The sequence below is a fragment of the Drosophila erecta genome, unplaced genomic scaffold (assembly GCF_003286155.1).
Source record: "Drosophila erecta strain 14021-0224.00,06,07 unplaced genomic scaffold, DereRS2 tig00000092-arrow-pilon, whole genome shotgun sequence".
NCBI lineage: Eukaryota > Metazoa > Arthropoda > Insecta > Diptera > Drosophilidae > Drosophila > Drosophila erecta.
In genome coordinates, this window is record NW_020825207.1 from 6,538,313 (window position 1) to 6,558,842 (window position 20,530).

The 20,530-nt window shown below is 47.6% G+C and overlaps 1 protein-coding gene across 1 annotated transcript in view; it reads left to right on the top strand.

Annotated features, from left to right (window-relative positions):
• The window catches only part of LOC6549509 (irregular chiasm C-roughest protein), a 121,336-nt gene that overhangs the window by 79,515 nt on the left and 21,291 nt on the right, over positions 1-20,530 (top strand). The window contains exons 3-6 of the mRNA XM_001975695.3: positions 8,725-9,509; positions 15,222-15,399; positions 15,941-16,167; positions 16,925-17,081. Coding sequence (XP_001975731.3) covers positions 8,725-9,509; positions 15,222-15,399; positions 15,941-16,167; positions 16,925-17,081 — 1,347 coding nt within the window. The remainder of the gene's footprint in view (positions 1-8,724; positions 9,510-15,221; positions 15,400-15,940; positions 16,168-16,924; positions 17,082-20,530) is intronic.

Below are 20,530 nucleotides of genomic sequence, written 5' to 3' on the forward strand. Positions count from 1 at the left end.
TCTCGCTTCCCCTAAATTGCCGTAATTTATTACGGAAAGTGGGCGGTCTTCTTTGCTCTTCAAATGCATTTCAATTGCCAAGTGTGTCAAAAGTTTCAACGCTTTTCGGGCTCTTGCAGCTCACCTGCCACCTGTTCTTCAGCTCAGACTGTCTGTCTGTCTGTCTGTCTGTCTGTCTGCGCTGCTGGCCAAAAGCTCATCACATTTGCCACTTAGTCAGCTCGTCAGCTTTTGTTGCAGCTCCTGCAGCCCGTACACCTGAAGAAAAGCATGGGGCTTCCATAAACCAAAGGCTTTGCATTATTTCTCAAAAAATAGCCAAATCTCATTCCATTTATGGTACATTTGAAACTGGAAATACACACTTTTTACATAGAGATTTCTTTATAGTTCTGTTATAGATCGTTCCTTAGTTTGCAGTGTATCTCACGTGCAGTTTGGTGTAAAATATTTTAGAGCGTTATACGGTGTGTGCAGCAACTGTAAACTGCAAAATGCTACTAATTGTTTTGCCGCCAATTACGTGCACAAGTGTGTGTGGCAGCGTGCAGCTGTGTGCGTTTGTCTGTCGTTTGATGTATGCGCTCTGTTTATTAAAATTTATTTTGTCGAGCACCTACTTTTCGGTGCTACTCGGCGCCAGCACTCACCTTGCCGGTAATTTGTGCATTTTCGCATAACATTTAGCACAATTTTCCGCATTTTGCGGCTTCGAGTGACAGAGCCAGGAATCCTGCGGAATGCTGGAGCTTTTTGTTTTCAAATAGATGGGTAAGCACGAAAGCCAGTGCTATAAAGGCAGCTAAATGTTGCTATTTAAAGGTGTAATGTGAATCAACGCGCGGAATCAATAAATTCCCAACATTATGCATAAAGAAAACCAATAATGTGCGCGGAGATCGAAAGGCGATCTGTTATTTATTAAATCACATAAATGCCTCTTAAGCACCTTGAACAATAACCATTAACTTAGCCGCTGGCCATACAGGCTGACCCCGTTCCCGGGCCACGGAGCCATACTCACCCAAAGCCAATGCACTGAGGCGTTAAGAGGAAGGCGTTTCCACCTCTCATGGCATAACGCGCATACGCACCGTTGTGCGGCGGGGGAGGCAAACAAACATAAGAGCAAACAATAAATGGAAAAAATAAACCGTACAGCGCTTTTTGTGAAAATAAATGATTATTTAATATTTATTTTCATGTTGCTTGAGGAAGGTAAAAGGTGGACGTTGGCCAGCGGCTGCATCATTTTTCATGCCACTTCAAGTGAGTCTAAGTGCCTCGCCTGGCCGGCCATTAATGCCAACTGATTGGTCAGTAGACAACTAACCATTGGAGCCGAGGAAGCGCCAGACACACACACACACACTTGTATTTATTATTTTGCCAACGTTTCTGATTATTTACGCCTGATAGGACTCGGCTCTGGAGGGTGTAAAAATGATTGAATGTGCCTGGCAGTGAAATCGGAATTGGATGGGTCTGCGTGGGCATTGTTGTCTGGGCTTAGTTTTAGTTCTGAATGGATGTTTTGGGCTTGGGCTAACGAATTACTGGGAGCTCGAGTGATTTATTGATTCAAATGCGAGCTTTAGGACATGGTCGGAAAATAAGCAACACTGACTGGCACAATAAAAAGCGATAAGATAGTTTCGCTTCACGCCTCAATACAAACAACAAATTATTTCAATTGTATCGAACATTATTACTTAGCTCTTTTTATAAGTTTTCAATCAGTAAGCATATACAAGCCATTTGCTGTCACATTAGCTAAATAAAATTTGACGAGACCGTACAAACTCTTCATTGTTTTACCTTGATCCTCCGAGCCAAAAAAATCACTGAACCGTAGAGACAATCAAACTCGCACACACACGCACAATGTGCTGCCTCAATCACTCAGGAAAAGCTAAAAAACCTTTGCAGTTTTTTCACTTCCACATCGATGCGAAAGTGAAAAGGGCTGGCCATTTGGGGGAGGGAAATTCCGGCCGAAAGAAGGATTCAAGTGGCTGGTCGGCTGGACGGCACGTTTAATGAATTGGAAGGTAATAAGCAAAGCATTACGGCTATTTCTTCATCAGGCGGCTCACATTCTCATCCCTCGCCTTTGATTATTGATTTTTATTGAATGCGAATTTTTTGCGAGCTGACCCATTCCCCAGCTGTCTTATTGGATTTGTGTGCAAGTGGAGCAGTGGAAGAGGGGTCTGCCAAAGTTAATAAGATTTGCCTTTTTGTTTCCTCCAGCTCAGCTCTTCCTCTTCTGCGCCCTTTGGGGGCAGCGGTCAGGCGAATTAATTAAAGCACATAAAAAATGGTCGAGTGCTAGGAATGCAATAAAGTCAACCAGGTTTCGGCGGGGAAATGGGAAAGTGCGGCAACAACTATGCACAGCTATGGAGCACCAGAGCACGCATCATTTAAGCGCTAAATTATAGCATACTTTTATGCGGCAGGTTATAATTCACTGTACGTGCGAAATGCAGTTGCAGCCAAAAAACGACAGTGGTTCTGGTGGCGGTGGTGGTGGTGGTGGTGGTAGTGGTGCTGGTGCCACTGTGGAAAATTATCATTTTAATTGCGCATTTCCCAGCGGCACATAAAAACAGCACGGCAAAATGGTGAAAAAATAGTCGGCAAACCAAAAGCGCCAAAGTCAAAGCCCAAGTAAATAAATTATGCTGCAGACTTGTGCAATAACTAAAATTAACAAAAACAACAACATTTTATTGCACGTCTCGCCGTTTTATTTGCATTAATTTGCTCCTGCAGCCGCGCAAAACGAAAAGCACGAGAGCACTGACAGAAAAAAATTGCACTCACATCTGGAGGTAAAAAATAGTAAAGGAAATGCGCTCCGCCCCCGTCTGTCCACCATCAAATGTGCACAAATTAAAAAGCCAACGCCGCGAAATGAAAACATGATAAAGTCGGGAGCGCATCCCCAAACAAAGTTGCCATCGAAATTTGGTCACGTGCCACCTCGCTCCGAAAAACGCCCAAAACGCGACTGTGTGGAGTTATTTACGTGCCGCGCACATTTTTTGGCGCTTAATTCATGCTCTTTCGGTGGGGAGGGTGCGGGGCACCGAACGGCGGAGCGACAGGAGCAGGAGTGAGCAAACAAACAGCCAAAAGGAGGCACAAACAAAATGGAACTTCTTGCTCGCATAGAGAGACAACGCCAGGACATTGCTGGCATTTTGACCGCCCCTCCGCTGCTTTCGGGTCGCCACCACTCGCTGTTTGTTGCCTCAGCATTTGTTTGCACAGCCACTGCGAAACTGCAGCATACTTCCAGGCGCTGGCGCAACGCGGCGTATACTTAATTTGCGGTTGGCGCTGGTCACAGCACGTAGCCGCTAAGTATGCTACGCCTAATGACCAGCAGAGGCGAGTGGCGCCAGGACTCGTCTCCACTGGCGGACTGTGGGAATGCTCCGACTGCGGAAGGAAAACAGTGCACGGTACATCAGTTTAGCTTAAAAACAAGCGCGAATTTTCAAGAATTTTCCTCGAGCACAGGCATATTTGTAACTTGCAATCTAAGTCACATTTTAAAACGTTTGGAAATCCGCAGCAATATGTAATTTTTAGAAAGTTAAATGAATTACTACAAATGACTTACTCAGCTCTCATTAAAGTAATAAATTGATTACTTGGAATTCCGATTAGAAAAAGGGCATCCAGGAGCATCAGTGGCCGAGCCAGCAAAAGGGAATGCCCTCACTATAAAGCCTCGCCAAGGATGAAGGAACAAAGTGCCGACCTTTTTGGCAGAGTCGCCTGGCGACATAAATAATACGAGAGAAGTCGTGATGGCAGAAATAGGAGCGGCAAAGGCCGCGCGGAAACGGGCAGATAGGGCTTTTCTTTTTTATGGACGGTAAATGACCCGACCAACGAGTTCCTCGCATTTAATATACCAGGACCAGTAATGTTTTATCTAATTTTTGTAATGCTGCGCGTGCTGAAGTGAGAAATATGGCCGGCGAACGTGGTCAACTGGGTGGGAAAGTGGGCTTGTGGCACCGTGGCACCGTGGAGATCCACTGGTCCTGGGGCAGCTATCAATTTCTATTAGGCCCGCTCGCCTGCAGGCCAAGTCAGGATGTGGCTCGGATCCTGGTGTCACTTTAAAACTGCAACCCGGCCAAATTGAAAGCAACTGCCGAGCAGCAGCCGAACTGCAACCGAAACAGGGGCAACATAAAAGGGGACACTCTGGACGGGACTGGCAAAAACTGGACTGGAAAACAGAAATGCGGAGCAGCAACGGCAGCAAAAATTGCTCTTAATTGGCGGCAGCCATTAAATGCAATTTATCAAACAGACGACAGAGACAGCCACACAAAGCACACAACATGCTGCATGTTCATGTGTGCATGTGTGCATGTGTGGCGGCCAGAAAGAGAGGGCCACATGCCGCCGAGCGAGACGGGCGCTAGTGAAGTAGAGCGCAGCGACAACAGTTGACAATTAATTTGACACAATTGCAGAGCAGCGCAACGCACCTGGCCAAAAGGATGCCAACTGCACCGCCTTGCCGAGCTGCCTTCATAGTTGACATTGTGTAAATGTCGCCGACATTGTCCTCGCCTTCCGTTTGCGTGAGTGTGCGAGTGTGTCTTTGTGTAATGAGGCTGCATGCCGCCTCTAATAGCCACAAACTTGTGCGGCAGGTCGCACATGTATAATCGTAAAAAACTTGACTGCCACTCAGCCATTCACGTAGCCAAAATAGCTGGCAAAATGTTTTGGGCATTCATTTCAGACTCGGTTTCCTAGGGATAAGAGCTTAGCCAAGCTATGAGACGCAGTTTTCCAATTAATGCCAGCGTGCATTATAATTAAGTGCCAAATTGATCCATTCAGGCAGCCAAGCAGCTTGGCTGACTTCAGCAATTCCCGTTGATATCAAGGAACACGTCAGATTCAGTGAAGCCAGCAGAATGTGGTAAGATGTCAATGGATTTCTCGACGTCGAATAAGTCGGGCAAGTATCTAGGTTCGCACAATAATTCTGTGAGGCCGTTCAGGAGCGATTAAAAGCCTTTTAGTTGCCAATGGCAGTAATGAGGAGGTGCATGCAACTCGCCCATGCAGTTGCCACCGATCCTGCAGTGCCTCCGTTGCTCTGATGCTCTGATGCTTGTGCCCCTGCTGTTTGCTGGCTGGCCGCAAAAGCCGCCACCGCATACCAGGCAAAGTGCAGTCGTGCCACGCCCCCCGTTCCCCCGTTCCCCGGGCCCCCCCGCTGCCCAGGACCACTGCCTGTGAACTCGGCGCTTGCATTAAGTGGCGGTTGGCAAAGTTGTCGACGTTGTGGAACTTAAACAATGCACGAAGCAAGCGACTGCAAGCTGGGCCGCCTCTTTGGTCTCACCAGGTGCAAGTTGCACCACTGCACCACCCAACCAGCCAACCACCCAACCAGCCAACCACCCAACCTCCCACTGGCACGGAGTGGGCATGGGAATGCCATAAGCTGCTCAGGATTCGGGTGGAGGGGCGGAAAGGGGTGCTCCTGGTCATGGAGACGGCAGATTGCCAGCTGTTCTTATGCCTTAAGGACATTAACCTAATCAACGCTCTGTGCAAGGCTCACTCTCTCATGCACACACGCACACACGCACACCCGCACACACGCACATGTGTTGCATAACGAGGGGCGTTCTGTTGACAGTGGTGGAAATTGTGGGAAAGCGGAGGGAAAGCCGAGGAAAGCCGAGCAAATGCAGGCGCACCAAGTCGAGTTAAGCTGTGCTAAGGGTATTGACTGCCCCGTCGAGTTATTGTTTAATGTTTGGGCCGTGATTCAGAGCCAGTTGCGAGGTTGTAAGCCAAGTGGAAAGAGAACTGCTACAGAGAGAAAAAAGCGCATTGCTATCAATCCCTAAATAACTGACTACTGCATTATGCTGTTGCCAAGTTGTTAGCAAGAAAATGATATAAGTAAAGGTACTTGGACAACATTTGCAAGTGCATTTCGGCTTTCGCACCTGAAAGTAACCTTTCAGTTGTTGCCAGTGCTTCAGCCAGCAGAAAAAGCAAACACTTGGAAGGCAAATAGGCATTTGCAATGGGAGCAGCACCTAATTAGAAACGGACTGGGCACAATGCATCCAACGTCAGTGGAACAACTTATGATTCTACAAAGTAAACCCCTTTGCCTCTCAATTAGCCCTGCTGGCCGGATTGCCATTTACGGAAAAATAATATTATTAAAGACAACACAAACACGGGGATTGGAGTGCATTAAATTAATGTTGATGTTGTGCAAAAGAACCCAACTGCCACAAAATGAAACTCAACTCGATGTCATTTGCATGTTTGCCTGGGCAAACGTGAAAAAATTCATGGGTACTGCGGGGGCAAAAAGCGGCGAAAATCGATGAAATTTTTGCCAGTAAAATGTGACAGCCTTCCACACTCCCGATCTGCCAGTAATCGGACCGACATATATGCATATAGACCGACGTACGAACGCGTAATTATGTCAGCGCTTGATTGTCCGTTCCGCCCTTAGGCGCGTAGCTCCATAGCTCCACAACTCCATAGCTCCATGGCTCCATGGCTCCATGGCTTTGTCAGTCCATAAAAGTACACGGCTTTTTTGCATATTGATAAGGCCGCACGTAATGCTCCATTGAACTGCCATAATTGTCATGTGTGCGAAGGCCTGGAAAGCGGAGCGATTTTTACACAAAATTATTTGCAATTATTGCGTAAAACTGCCTGATTTATGAGGGCAATCGAAAACCAATATTATCCCGCAAAATGTTTGAAAAACAATGCAATTAAGCGGCTGACATCGCCTCAAGGCAAGCAATTAATTTATGGCTGCATTTTTAAGTACGGCCACCACAATTCGATCGAAATGTATAAACTCGATTGGATTTATATGGAATCGATATTTATACATTTTAAGTTATCAAACACAAATGCACGCTTTTTATGATCCGATAAAGTTCCTAAACCTATTTTCGATGCCAAATTAAACAGCCCCGGGCTAATGAGCAGAGTGTGGAAGGCTCGTTGATTGTTGTCAAGAACCGGCGTTCTATCAACTGTCAAACAACCCACTCCAAGTGCTCCAGACTTCCCCGGCCCGATCCCGCCCAGAAATTTATGCGGTGCAGCGTATGCCACAGAAAAGCTGGAAGCTTGAGCATGCTCGAGTGTTTGCCAGAGTGTGAGTGCAGAAGAGGGTGTGCGGGTGTGTGTGGCAGCTTCATTAAATTTGCACGCACATCTAGTGGGCGGTGGCCGTTGGGCGGTGCTTGGCGGGGCGGGGCCCGAAGACGAAGCCAACGTCAGTTCTGTGCAGTTTCCGACGCAATCTTCATTTACAACTTAAGTTACAGCACAAACAACTGCAGCTGCATGCAAACAAACACACACGCGCCAAAAGTGTAGCCGACTTTTAAGCTGTTGTGAAAACATTTTAGCGCCCATATGCGGCTGTGTGTGTGTGTGTGTGTGTGTGTGTGTGAGCGGGAGTTACGACTAGTACATAACTAACCCCACTGAGCCGCCCTTAGTTATGCCCAAGGGAGCTGGCCGAATGGCAGGATGTGCCAGGCAGAAATTTATTAGGCGCATTGCACACTTTTGTGCGTTCACTTGAAAAATGACAACTTTAATTTAGCTACAAACACAAAGCCAACAGGCAGCCCAGTTGGAGATGAGTAACGCCCAGCAAACGAGAAAAGGGCTGGAGACAAAAGCGCCGGCCAGACAATGAGAAATGCATGGGAGTGGGGCGAAACTTGAAAAGGGGGGTCGGGCAGAGGGCTCACAGACTATTCCCGGGGCCAGATCTGCTTTTGTCAGCTGGCCACAGACATTGGCCCGGCATTTCCACACGCGAAGAAAAACATCGTTTACTTCTGTGTTGTCTCCCAAATTTATCTAGATACACATGGTGTATCTGGGCTCTCAGTGTATCCGCTGGCTGCCGGCTACAGTTGACTTTCCGATCGCAAAATACAGGAACGGGAACCCAGAACACGCTCGGCTTAAGGGAGTTGCCGCAGCCGAGCTCCACCTGCAACTCCGTTGCACGTCTCAGATGAATATTAATTACCATTTGAAAGCTTGTCATACACTTGTGTAAATTTATCAACAACAACAGCAGTGCCAGTGGCAGGAGCGGGCGGAAAAGCCGAACCTGAATCTGAATCTGAAGCTGAAGCTGAAGGAGGCGGAGGCAATAAGCAGAGTTGTCAAAGAGCAACAAACTGGGGGCACAGAGTTAGGCATGAAAATAGCTTTGGAAGTACAGGAGATTAGGCCAGGATTTGCATGCATAGAGAAAACATTTCGAAAGGATGCCGGAGCATCGCAGGAAGGACTCCCTTAGCTCAGCCTTTTCAATCAATGCTTCTGGCCGCTTGGCCTCCGAAAATTCGTACATAAATGCATGAGTCCTGCATTCTACATGGGGCAAGGCAATGTAATTGATATTCCCACTCGGCATAAGTTGTCCTCGAATCATTTTTCGTCGGCTGCAATTCCAGACACACTAGTCACCAAATCCGGACATTTGCATCTGCCTCTTGTGTGCGATACACAAGAATGTAGCTCACTAATTGTCATATCAAAACATGCACCTCTCAAGAATATTTCTGCCTATTTTCCCAACCCGACAAAGCAATAGATTTTTTTCACTGTGTTTCTAACCCATCGATCTGCTTGCATGCCTCTCGATTGCAGGTACCACCTACACACAACCACAAAACATCAACGCCAAGTCCGGGCAGAAGGCACAGCCCTCCGAGCGTCGAGAAGTCATCAGCAGCAGGAGGAGCAGCTCCAGCAGTCACAGTTGGCCCAGCATATCAGCGGAGCCGGCCGACGAGGCAGTTGACCAACGCGGCGGTGGTAAGCCGGCAAAATGCGCCGGCAACTGCCAAAAGGCCAAAGCCAAGTGGGCCAAGTGGCGGACGCAGCTGAAGCCCCATCACCAAGCCCACCATGCTGTGCAGCACCAAGAGGCCAGGCAGAGGCAGCGCCGCGAGACGGAGGAGGATGAGCTGGACACGGTGCTGCGGACGGCAGGCTCCACGACCACCTCCACCGCGGTGGCCACCACAGTGCAGGCCAACAGCTCCGGCTCTGCGGCCACCAGGAGCTCGCTCATCAATGAATCGAAGGCGAAACGGCCGCGATCCACGCTCCACTTAGCGCCGGAGGACATGCAGCCAAAGCCCAAGGAGCCGGTGATCATCATCGACGACGTGGAGGAGTTCGACAGTGGCACCAGCACCAGTGACCTAATCGCGCGCAAGAGCCGCGAGGAGGCGGAGGCAGAAGCGGCGGCGGAGGAGGAGGACGACGGTCCGCTGGAGCCCAGAGTCCTGCCCCTGCGACCAGTGCCTCCGAATCCGTACGAGGCGGAGGAAATGTCCGTCGTCTACGCGGAGCAGCACTCCGAGATCAAGCTGATGTGCGAGGTGGACCTGGACATTGCCACCAGCATGTGGTACAAGAATGGCCAGGTGAGTTGGCCACAGTTGGCATGCTCCTTGCCAAAGTTTGCCCCTCGTTTGCCCCTCGTTTACCCCGCGTTTACAGCTTAAGCTGCTGCGAAGAGCCTCTCAGCTGTCAGAAGCTGCCAACTTGCGCTGACTTTAATTGCATTCTTAGCCTTCTGCATTCTTTTGCCCACTTCCCGTCTTTATTCTTTGTTTTTCCCTCTGTCTGTCTCACAGTCTCACTGTCTATCTGTCTGGCTGGCTGGCTCCTCCTGGCTCTATTCCTATTCTGGCCGAGACGTCTCGAGTGGCAGGGCTTTTGCTCTGCGTCTGACTCTGACTCTGGTCCTTTGTCGCTTAACTGCCGCATTATGCAAATAGGATAATCGTTATTATTTGATAGTTTCTGATGTCAAAAGCCCGACACAGAGCTCCTCTTTCGAGTGCCGCATTTTTGCTCGATTGCCTCATTATGCAGCTACGAGGGCTTCTAATTACGAGTTTTAGCCATGCCAGAACGCCCACAACTTGGCTACAAATGATGGCTGTAATGCAATTTGTTCTGACAAACACAAAATATCAAAAAAATGAACAAAAAACAAAGTAAAACTGAAAACACGAGGTAAAAGTTAAGCCGCCATCAAAGCCGAAAGTTATTGAGTTGTAATTGCGAACGCAAACAGTTGCACAAACCTCTCGGCGTAATCCAATTAAAACAGTTGGCCCGAGTGCTAAGAATGTTTCCATACACTTTTTGCACAGAATTATTGGTGCCTGCAGGAGATACTTTCCGAGAAGGGACGGTAAATTGTGGTAACACAAGTGGCTCTTCAGTGGTGCTGCCAGCAAATATTGTTGTACACAACCATGCAACCATGAGGCCAACGAGCTACAGGATCCCAAATCAAATACAGCTAATATAGAACTATAGCTAACTTTGATAATCCTACGTTTAACTTGAAACAAAGCCTAAGATCCGATTCCTAGGCATACTTTTTCTAATCAGCCTTATTAGGGCAGCACTCACTCAACCACGAGCACATCTACTCCCAGCTCCACAAATCGACAGCACTGATCCGCACTCCAGGAGCACTCCAGGGCAAAGTTGGTAGGTGCAAATATGTGCGGGCCATAACCGAGGCACTCTCCTGGCCAGGTGTAAATACAACAAGCTGGCAGGCCAAGTTGTTGATGGGCAAATAATAGTTGCAACTAACACGGCAGCAGCAGCAGCAGCAGCAGCAATGCCACTTTGCACTCGTGTTGGAGCTGTTTGTTGTTGATGCGCCGCTAGTGTTGCTGTTGTCTGTGGCAGTTGACTGGCTGCCACTGCACTTGCAACATGCATCCTGCATCCTGCACCCTGAGCCCTGCAACCTGCGAACTGCAACTCGCAACTCGACGCGTGTCTGGTGGCGAAGAGTTGCATACTTGTGGGCAAAACGGGCTAACATTGTTGCAGCCGCAAGCTGCGATTGTTTGCCTACTTGTTGTTATTTGCATTTGCATGCCATATTCCGTTGCAAGCCACTAAATTGCCTGTCAGCAGTTTGAACCCGGGATTCCCAGACGCGTCAGCGCTGCGATTGCATTTGCATTATACGAGCATGCAGTGTTGCAGTAGCTGCCTTCTTTTTTGGCGAGAAATGTGCCACATCCTTGCGAAGGGGCACACGTACAGGGTATCCCTAACCGCGCTGTCTTCTCAGGCAATTTGTCGGCTTTATAGTGCCATATTTTTCACCCTGCGACAATTGCCAGACATAAACCTTAGCCCAGGCAACAGAGTCAACGGAAATAGGAGTTTTATGGCAGCAGCCGCCTTGTTGCACACTTTGTGGCCCTGGCAAGCTTATTTATGGCTCGGTCTCAGGTTTAAGGTCAACAAACCCGCTTGGCTGGCACGAATCCCGGCCAGCCGTGCACCGATAAGCCTCCATTAGTCAATTAGGGGCGAACTTAAGACGCAGCATTAATGGGCTAGTGGCTGGTTGCTCGGTGCCCCAGAGTCCCGGAGTCCCGAAGCCTGGAAGTTGCAAGTGCAACTGAGAGCGTAAATCACATCAAGCCGACAAATTAATCAGTCAGCCTCAGAAATCCCAAATGAAAATGAGCGACAATGCGGTGGCACTTAGTGGGGAAAGTGGAAAAGCCGGGAAAGCGGGGCTTAAGTTGCTAACACGCCGCCTGCCTTGTACCTTTGACAAGTTTATTAAGTTAGTTACAATGTCGACGCTGGTCGACGGCTGTTCCTCCAACGCTGAGTGCTCCGATGGCAAATAAAATCAACGCCACTGCAGCAGGAGCAGCAGCAGCAGCAGGATCTCGCATCCATCGCATTCAGGGTATCTCGTCTGCCATCGCAGCACATTTCCCAGCGGTGCAATTGTATTAGTTGTGTTAAAACAAAAGCCAGCCATGTGTAAGCGCCAAAGAAGAGGAGCACGAGGACGCGGATGAGGATGAGGCTGGGTGTGGGGCATCCTGGATGGGTGGTGGAACAACAGTAACGAGCAGGCTGCGGCAATTACAACAGTGATGCGGCAACAATGTGTGTTGCAGGAAGGGAGTCATTACAGAAAGTCAGCACACCGCCACCTGAATGCCCTTCACTTGTGGGTAATTATATGAACTCGTCAGTGGAATTTCAGGAGCAAAAATAGAGGAGTACTATAAATAAGAAACATTATGTGAAGATAGTTGCATATACATAAGAAACCGATCTGCAAAATACCAAGAAAGCTGCTTAAGACTTATAAAATAGAGCAGAGCTAAGTATTACTGATTAAAAACAACTTACGGCAAATAAACTGAAGACTTACAAAAGAAACCGATAATAAATGATACAGAATTACCTCAAGGCAGCGAACAGAAGAAACCCCGCAGCAAAGTGCAGCAAGTTGAATAGGAGCCAAGGCTTTAAGTTCCCTGGCCTGCAGGAACACATATATATCTCGTGATTATCCCCAGTAGCTCCATGTGCCCATTGACTTTCCCCATTTGAACTGCTCCTCCTCCAGCTGCAAACCCCATTGCATTGCAACTGCGGCAATGACATGCGACAAGTGTTGCACTGACAGCTTGCAACATGAGCGACTTTTGTTGTACTTTCTAGAGCGTTGCACAATGCATTAGAGTCCCCGAGCGGGAATAGCAGCTAAAGGAGTTCATCCCATCCAGGATGCCAGGATACAGGACCTCTGCCTCCCACTTCTCGAGTCTGCTTGTGTGAGTGCCAAGGAATTTATTGTTGAAAATTATCAAGAGGCTAATATATTTGCCGAAAGCAATTTCAAGTTAGTGGCCGGGGGTCGGGGAGGGATCAGGACGAGAACAGCAGGGGTTGGGGCCCAGATAGCGCGACAGTCAGTGAGCAATGTTGGCTGACAAGATTTTTGCAATTCCGAGCCAGTGATAGATATAAGTAGCCATTTCGCCCTGCTCCTTGGGATGCAGTTCTTGCTCGGAGGAAATAAGTGTCTGTTTGGAATGGTTGCAGCTGAGGGAAAGTCCCCTTCTGCAGCAGCAACAGCAGCAGCAGCAGCAGCAGAATGAAGCTAATTGTGAACGAATCTCAATGAAGTGTGTACCCCAAAAAAGCGCCATTTATTATATGTTCCATTAAATGAAAGGAGTGTGCATGCTGCAGCTAAAGACAAGTTCCCCGACTATCAGATACCCGTTACTCAGCTAGTGGAAGGCAATACACTTATACTTCCCTGTGCCTGTTACATACTCTTCACGAGTCTAGCATACCCTTTTACTCTACGAGCGACGGGAAAAATGCACAATATAAATTTCCATGCATTATTCATGCAAAGGAGTCGGCAGCTAGAAATTAAATGTAAATCGTCGAATCGCCGAAAAGTTGGCCAACAATGCAATTAGAGAATTACAGAACCCTCAACTGTCCACCGATAACGTGGCCACAAATTATGCAAAGTTATGCGTGTGTGCTACTTGAAAATATTCAGCAATTTATGCGAATCGACGCAGCTGACAACACACAGCCCGCCCGTTTTTGCGCCCTGGCATAACAAAAGCGTCTGCATTCATAATTACCCGAAAACAGCAAACAGCACTGAAATCCCAGCCAGAGGATCGCCAGCGAAGCCGGCGAGGCCAACAATGGGAGGCCCGAAACAATCGAGCGTGTAATCCGGCCCAAACGCTCGCCGCTGTAAACAAGGATTTGCCACGCTCATTTAACGCTTTTGTCCGGCGGCCGTGCTGCCAAACCAGAAAAATCCAACACGACCAGGTGCCAAAGGCCTGGTCAGTGGACACTGGACAGTGGACAGTGGACAGTGGACTGTGGACTTGGACGCCAGTTGGAGTGGAAGTGGATGCAGTGGATGCCAAAAAGCCTCGGATCGCCATCGACCTCATAAATTTCCAACTGAATGCCCCGCTGCACAGGCACGCAAAATTCAGTTTCCCCTTTGCCATTCGCCAGTTGGCCAATGCCATTTTGCCAGTTTGCCATTTTACCAGTTGCCAGTTGCCAGTCAAATGCGCCGTTGGTTAATAAATTTTCTGCAAATGGCCGTTGCGGCGACTGCGGCAAATGCGCGCCGGAAGTCGCCTCACGCACACATCGATTCGCGGGGGGGGGGGGGGGGGGGGGGGGGGGGGAGTGGTTTGCGGGGGGATTGCCACTTTTGGGAAGCGAAATTCATATACGCATAAATATTTGCACTGCATTTGAAAAATATACACGCCAAACGATTCGTAAGCTGCAACAAAAACTGGCGAAACGCGCCAACGGAACCGGAAGTGCACCATACAAATATTCTGTTTACAGATTTTTTACGATTTTTGTATCCTATGGTTTTTGGTGCTTTTTTCGGGCCTGTTTTCGTAACTTAATTTTGCTTAAAATTAAAATTCATGGCTCATTGCTGCATTAATTGTAACCATGATTCATTAAATACCTATAATGCAATGTTTATCTGGCACCTGCAGCTAAAATTGGAGTCATAGATACCCTGTAGAGCTGGGAGTGTACGGCGTGGTGATTTAAAGCGCCTCAGACAGTCCAGTTTGTTTCGGACCGCCTTAATCCGAGCCCAAAAGTTAATCTCTTCGCAAATGCAATTAAAATGGTGTTTCATTTATGGCCGCCCTCTGCTCGCCGCGCTCCTTTTGGCCCGACATTTAATTGGCACTTAAACGCATTAAGCGTGCGAAACATTTCCACACATATTTATTATATATGCATATAAATTTTTGTGTTTTTGTATTCCTCATAATTTTTATTCGCGCTATGCGGCTGAAGCATTTGAATGCGCACATAAATTTCCGTTTGCATTAAGCCCGTCGGCAGACAGACAGACAGGCAGAGAGGCAGCCAGTTGGCCAACAACTATTGGCAACAGTTTTTAAGCCGCCAGTTCATTGTTGCCACATTACCAGTGGATAACACATGGGCGGAGGTGCTGGCGGTCCATCGTCCTCATTTAATTGTCATTACGAGTATTGTGTTTGAAGCGAAATGTAATAAAATTCCAGCGAAGCCCAAGTGTAAATAAATGGATATGAAAACATTAAATGCAATTGTTTCGCCCGCCAAGTGGCGAGCTGAGGGGCGAATTGCATTAAATGGCTGAATTTACGGCCATTTAATGCGAAGAGCGCTGCATTAAAAGTTTCCAAAGGCGCTTTGCATAATTCCGCCAACGACATTAGTTTTAACGCCGCACCAACTTATCCACCCATCGTCTCCTGCTTTTCCAGGTGGTCCACGCCATGGACCGCACCGCCCGCGTCACCGACTATCGCTTCATCAAGGAGGCTAATGGCGCCCTAACCATCACCAACGTCATGCTCGAGGACGACGGCAAGTGGCAGTGCGAGGCGGAGAACACGCGGCGCTACACGGAGAACGCCCGACCCGTCAAGCTGGTCGTCCTGGGTGAGTATCCTCCTGCATCTTCCTGCCTGCGCATCTGTGCCAGTCACGACTTGGCCCAAACAGCTTAGCCAAATATTGGGGGTCGTCGTTCCATTTGCCAAATTAGCCGGGGAGAGGCCAAGTCAGAAATGGTAAGACGTGGCTTTCTCGCTTTTATGACCATGCCATCGTCACCGAAAGCAGAAAGCAGCAAGCGGTCATGAAATTAAGATAAGGTCATGTTCTCACAATGCTAAATGGCGCCACGTTTAAGTTTAAAGGAATGCAGTTCTCCAAGAACGATCATTAACACTAGCTTAACAAGAGCTCACATGCAAAATTTTAAAATATGGCAATATTTTACCTTCTAAAGCTTAACTTCAAGCATTGTCTTGTTAATGTTATTGGTAAATAAATTAAAAGTAAATGCTAGCATTTTTATTCAGTATCTTATCAGCATCTTATTAAATGTACGACTAAAATAAATGTGCAGCTATATTTTCAGTACGTCGGTATAAGAGATTTGTGTTTAATTGAACTTTTGCCACTTTCCCACCTTTAGATCGACCCAAGCCGCCTTATTTGCTGATCGACTCCCGCCGCCTGGACGCCAGCAACCTGTTCGTGCCCGTGAAGGAGAACTCGGAGCTGAACCTGGCCTGCGTCAGCGAGGGCGGCAATCCGCGACCCACGCTCACCTGGGAGGTGCTCCTCAGTCCGGGCGTGGACCGGCATGCCCAGAAGGTGTCCGCCGAGGTGCTGGAGCTGGAGGAGATCAAGGGCGAGAAGGTGAGACGAGCACACAATGCATTGAACCCGATGAGTGACAAGTGCGGGGATTGGTAATGGCTGGTCGGAGCTGGAGTGGAAAAACCACAGCATCGCCGGCCGGCCGGCAAACACATTAGGTGTGGCCAACAGCGGCGGCTCCTGGCTCAAACAACGGCTCTTCCGGACGACTGACTGAACCCAGTTTGCGGTTGTGCCAAAATTTGTTTGTCTTGCACTCGAGCATAATGAAAAGCAGACATTTCGGTCGAGCGATGCAGAAGTTCAGTCGCTTATACGCGCGTGTGTGTGTGTGTGTGTGTGTGTGTGTGTGTGTGCAGGACTCTAACACGCCGTTGTCCACCCACACTTCCACCTGTCAAACACACACAGTCGCACACACACCAACACACAGTGGCCGAGTCTTGTGGAGGAGAGAGTGTTTGTCGCTCGGACCCTAAATGCCACAAATTTGCGTGTTCGGGTGGTCACAAACCCAGCCCACATCCACTGCGCCCCCGATGATTGATTGAAAACTGTGCCAACACAATTTCCATGCTGAAGCCGCAGCGGGCGGACTTGGGGGTGGTGCTCGCTGGGTGGGTTGCCGGTGGGTGGGCGCCCTTGCCCTTGGACCTTAATTTAAATTAATGATGTCGCGCTGATAACAGCCCTGACTAATTGGCCGCCCGAATAGCCGTCTGTCATTTGGCCCAATTTGCCAGTGTTTAGCATACAATTTGAATGGGAATTTTATCAGACTTCCCTCTTCCTGCAGCTCGACAAAGATGGCTACAAAATCAACAGCGGCGCGAAGAGCGAAGCCCGATTACCGGCGGTCTACAGGGCCCATCATAACGCCCGGATCCTGTGCGTCATGGAGCACCCCACGCTGAAGATCCGCCAGAACGCCTCCCTCCTCCTGGACGTGCAATGTGAGTTTGGATATTCTCTGACCACCTGCTCTAAAAGTTTGCTCGCGATTGTCCCAAGTTTTTAGTTGACACTTTTACTACATTTAATGACTCCTTTTATTTAAAAATATACCAGCCCCTTAAAGTTTTTCAACACACTTTCTAGATTTTTAGACTGCGAACTTGAACTATTTATGCAAACTAAAATCTATACAGGCCATTTGCCATTCAGGCTTAAATAATTCACAAGAAAAGCAATGATTTTAGTAAGCCATCATGCCAAGGTCAACAACTTTTTAATAAAAGCCAAACAGAGCGTTTGGTATCCCATCATGTTTAATTACCTTAAGGAGGGCAAAAACGAGAGTGGAGTGATGTAAATAAAAGTGAAAACCAAAAAGCAAATGTTGATTGAAAAGTTAAATTGCCAAAGTTAACGTACACCACAAACCTACGGCCAGAATTCCAGGCTGAGGGCGACTTTGGTTGGGGCAAGTATGAACAACAGGGAAAATTATTATGCACCTGCAGTGAGAAAAGTCAGCGGGGTCACTGAAAGCAAAGGTGAAAGTATATTAATTGAAAAAGCAGAAAAAAGTGCGGTGAACAAAAAAGAAAGGCACAATCAAATTGCAATGAGACTGGGCGAGGGAAATGTAAGGAAAAGCGCGACAGTTGAGAAAAGGACGCCTACGTACAATGGAAATGCAAGCGACAAAAGCTGCAGAAAAGGATGGGAATTAATGGAAAGTCGAGGTCCGCGTGGATTTCTGGACTCTCAATTAGCTTAAAAAATAAGAAGCTGTCGAGGCAAAGGACGAAGGACTCAGCCGTGCTCATATCCACAGCAGTCCGTGCTTATTGGCCTTAAAACTTAAATCTTTCATTAAGACATTAAGACAGAATCAATCAAGTTGCCCTACATAATATTTGTGTATAATTGTACAAGGTGAACAAGCCAGTCAATCTATGTGAATGTCATGAACATTGAGTTAGCCATCACATCCACGTACCGAATTCCAGCCGAGATGGCTGCCGCCGCACCACAATAGAATCACTTTAAAGGACACACGCCCAAGTCCGCTTCGTGATCAATTGAGGTGGACGATATGCATGCCACCGGCAGCCACAACAAAACCGGCAAATAAAGATGGGAGTCCTGTGGACACCGCAAGAGCGACGCAGCCGGACATGGAATTGGGAATCAATGCCAATAGTGGATCGGATCGGATGAGATGAGATGAGATGAGGCTGGATGAGGTGAGGCGACAATTGGAAGACTAGCACTAATTGGCAGCAAAAAGCCGCACACACGTTCTGACCACCAGGGCATCGGGGCATCGTCCTCGTCCTGAGGAGGGTCTCAATCAGCGCCAGAATCCGGGGAGGACCACAGTTATTTGCTTTATTAATGTCCGTGAAGCCGCATAATGCCCTGACAAATGCCCAGGTAGTGGAGAGCCCATGAAAATGATTGGAAAATATAGAAAAGCCGTGCGGGATTTGCATGCCACACACAGTCCTTCATGTTTCAGTGCAGGTGTGTGGGTGTGGGTGTGCGTGTGTTTGTGTGTTTGTGTGTGTATTTGTGGGCTTTGGCTTTGGCCAGGCATGAAAATTGCAAAAACCGCAATAACAACAGCACAAGGCCTCAAACAATAATAACGGCAGCAACAAGAACAACCGCAACGTTTTCCGGGTTCAACAAAAGAAGGAACAAGTTCGTCCTGATTCGTCCTGTTTTTCCTTTTATTATTCCCGCTCCCTTTTCTCGTATGCGCTTGTATAAATTAAAATGCATACACATGAGAGCATTTGGCCCAGGCCATAGACATTTGTATCCGCATCCCAGTTGGCATGTATCTGTATCTGTATCCGTATCTGTATACGGACCGGTATCTGTAGCTGTATCTGTGTCTGTATCTGCATCTGTATCTGTAATGGCTGCTACGTTTAATTTTCGCATTTTTATGCAGACAGTTGACAGGCAAATCAAGGACACGACGGACAGGGATCATGGCTCCACGAAATGCCGAACAATTTAAGCCGGAAAAACTGAAGCGAAGGACGCAAAGGTTTCCAGTTTCAGGTTTTCCATTTAAATTAGAGCTGTTTAGGCCAATATTTTGCTTTCAATTTGAGCAATTTGCGAAGATGCTAGTGTGCATATTCCAAACAGACAGTACCCAGTATGTTTCAAACACATTTTTCGCAGTAATTGCTGTCACTTTGCCCGAAAACAATACGCCCAGCCTCTCTGGTGCGCACTTTGGGTCAACAAATTGATGGACCAGTTGATGGACGGCTCCACATTGAGTGGCAGGGTAGGGTATGCATTTCCCAGCCCATTCATAAATATGTATGATGTCTGACGGCTGTCTGCTGTCTGCTGTCTGCTGGTCGCACAATATCAACTGGATACAAAGCCGAAGCCGAAGCGAGGCGAATTGAATAGTTTGGCAAACAACCGACAAACAAATTTCATTTGTCCCTTGGCATCTGAGACCCATTCCAGGCGCCTAATCAAATTGTATTAGTTACAAAAGGCCACAAAGGCGACTGGTGCGCCAAAAAGTTGAAAAGATTGAAATGAATGCAGGCCCATTTGGAAATTTGGAAATGTGGAAATGTGGATATGTGGATATGTGGAAATTTGGATACGTCGATAGCACGGAGCATATTTCGGCCAGGCCAGCCAAATGGCCAGCACTAATTAAAAAACATTTGATTTATGCCTATGAATATGCATTGAATAGAAGTGCACATGTCTGCCCGAACGGGGCGATCCCATTATTTACATTTACATTCGCATTTACATTTTGTCGATGGCTTTTTGACATGCACTGAATGGATTTGTGATTGGCAGTTTGGGATTGAAATCGAAGTTATATTCTGGATGGCATATCGAATTACTTTTGGCCGAACCTGAATGAGTTGTGGCTGCAACACTGAAAGTGGTAGCACAAATTCAGTGCCGCTAACTAAGTAAAACTCAGTACATCCGAATCGAACGTCGTATTAGTTGACAGTTGGATCTCTGGTAATCCAAATAGACATTTAATGAAGCAGTCAAGACAATTAGCGAGGCCAATAGCAGGTGTCCAAACTGAAGGGTTTTTTATTAGATTTAAGTTGGAGTTGCATTTAAATGCAGCAAAGTGTTGTAGGTATTTTTTGCGTGTCGCAAGAGTTTCTTAATTTGAAAGTTAAATACGAAATTCACTCACAACTCAAGTGACAATTAACTCATCCTTATTTACCTTCCACCCAATACAGACAGCACTCTCTGCGCCTAGCATTTGCATTTAGCTTAATTATAAAAGTTTTGCTTTCTTGCCCCCAGTTCGTACCCCCTTTGAGTCATTTTTTAATTAAAAAACTATTTTGTTGATGTTGCCACAGTCTAGTCGCTGATAGCTCCCAAAATCTGCAGCAAAGTCAAGCCGAAATAACCATCTGTCCCTTTGCAG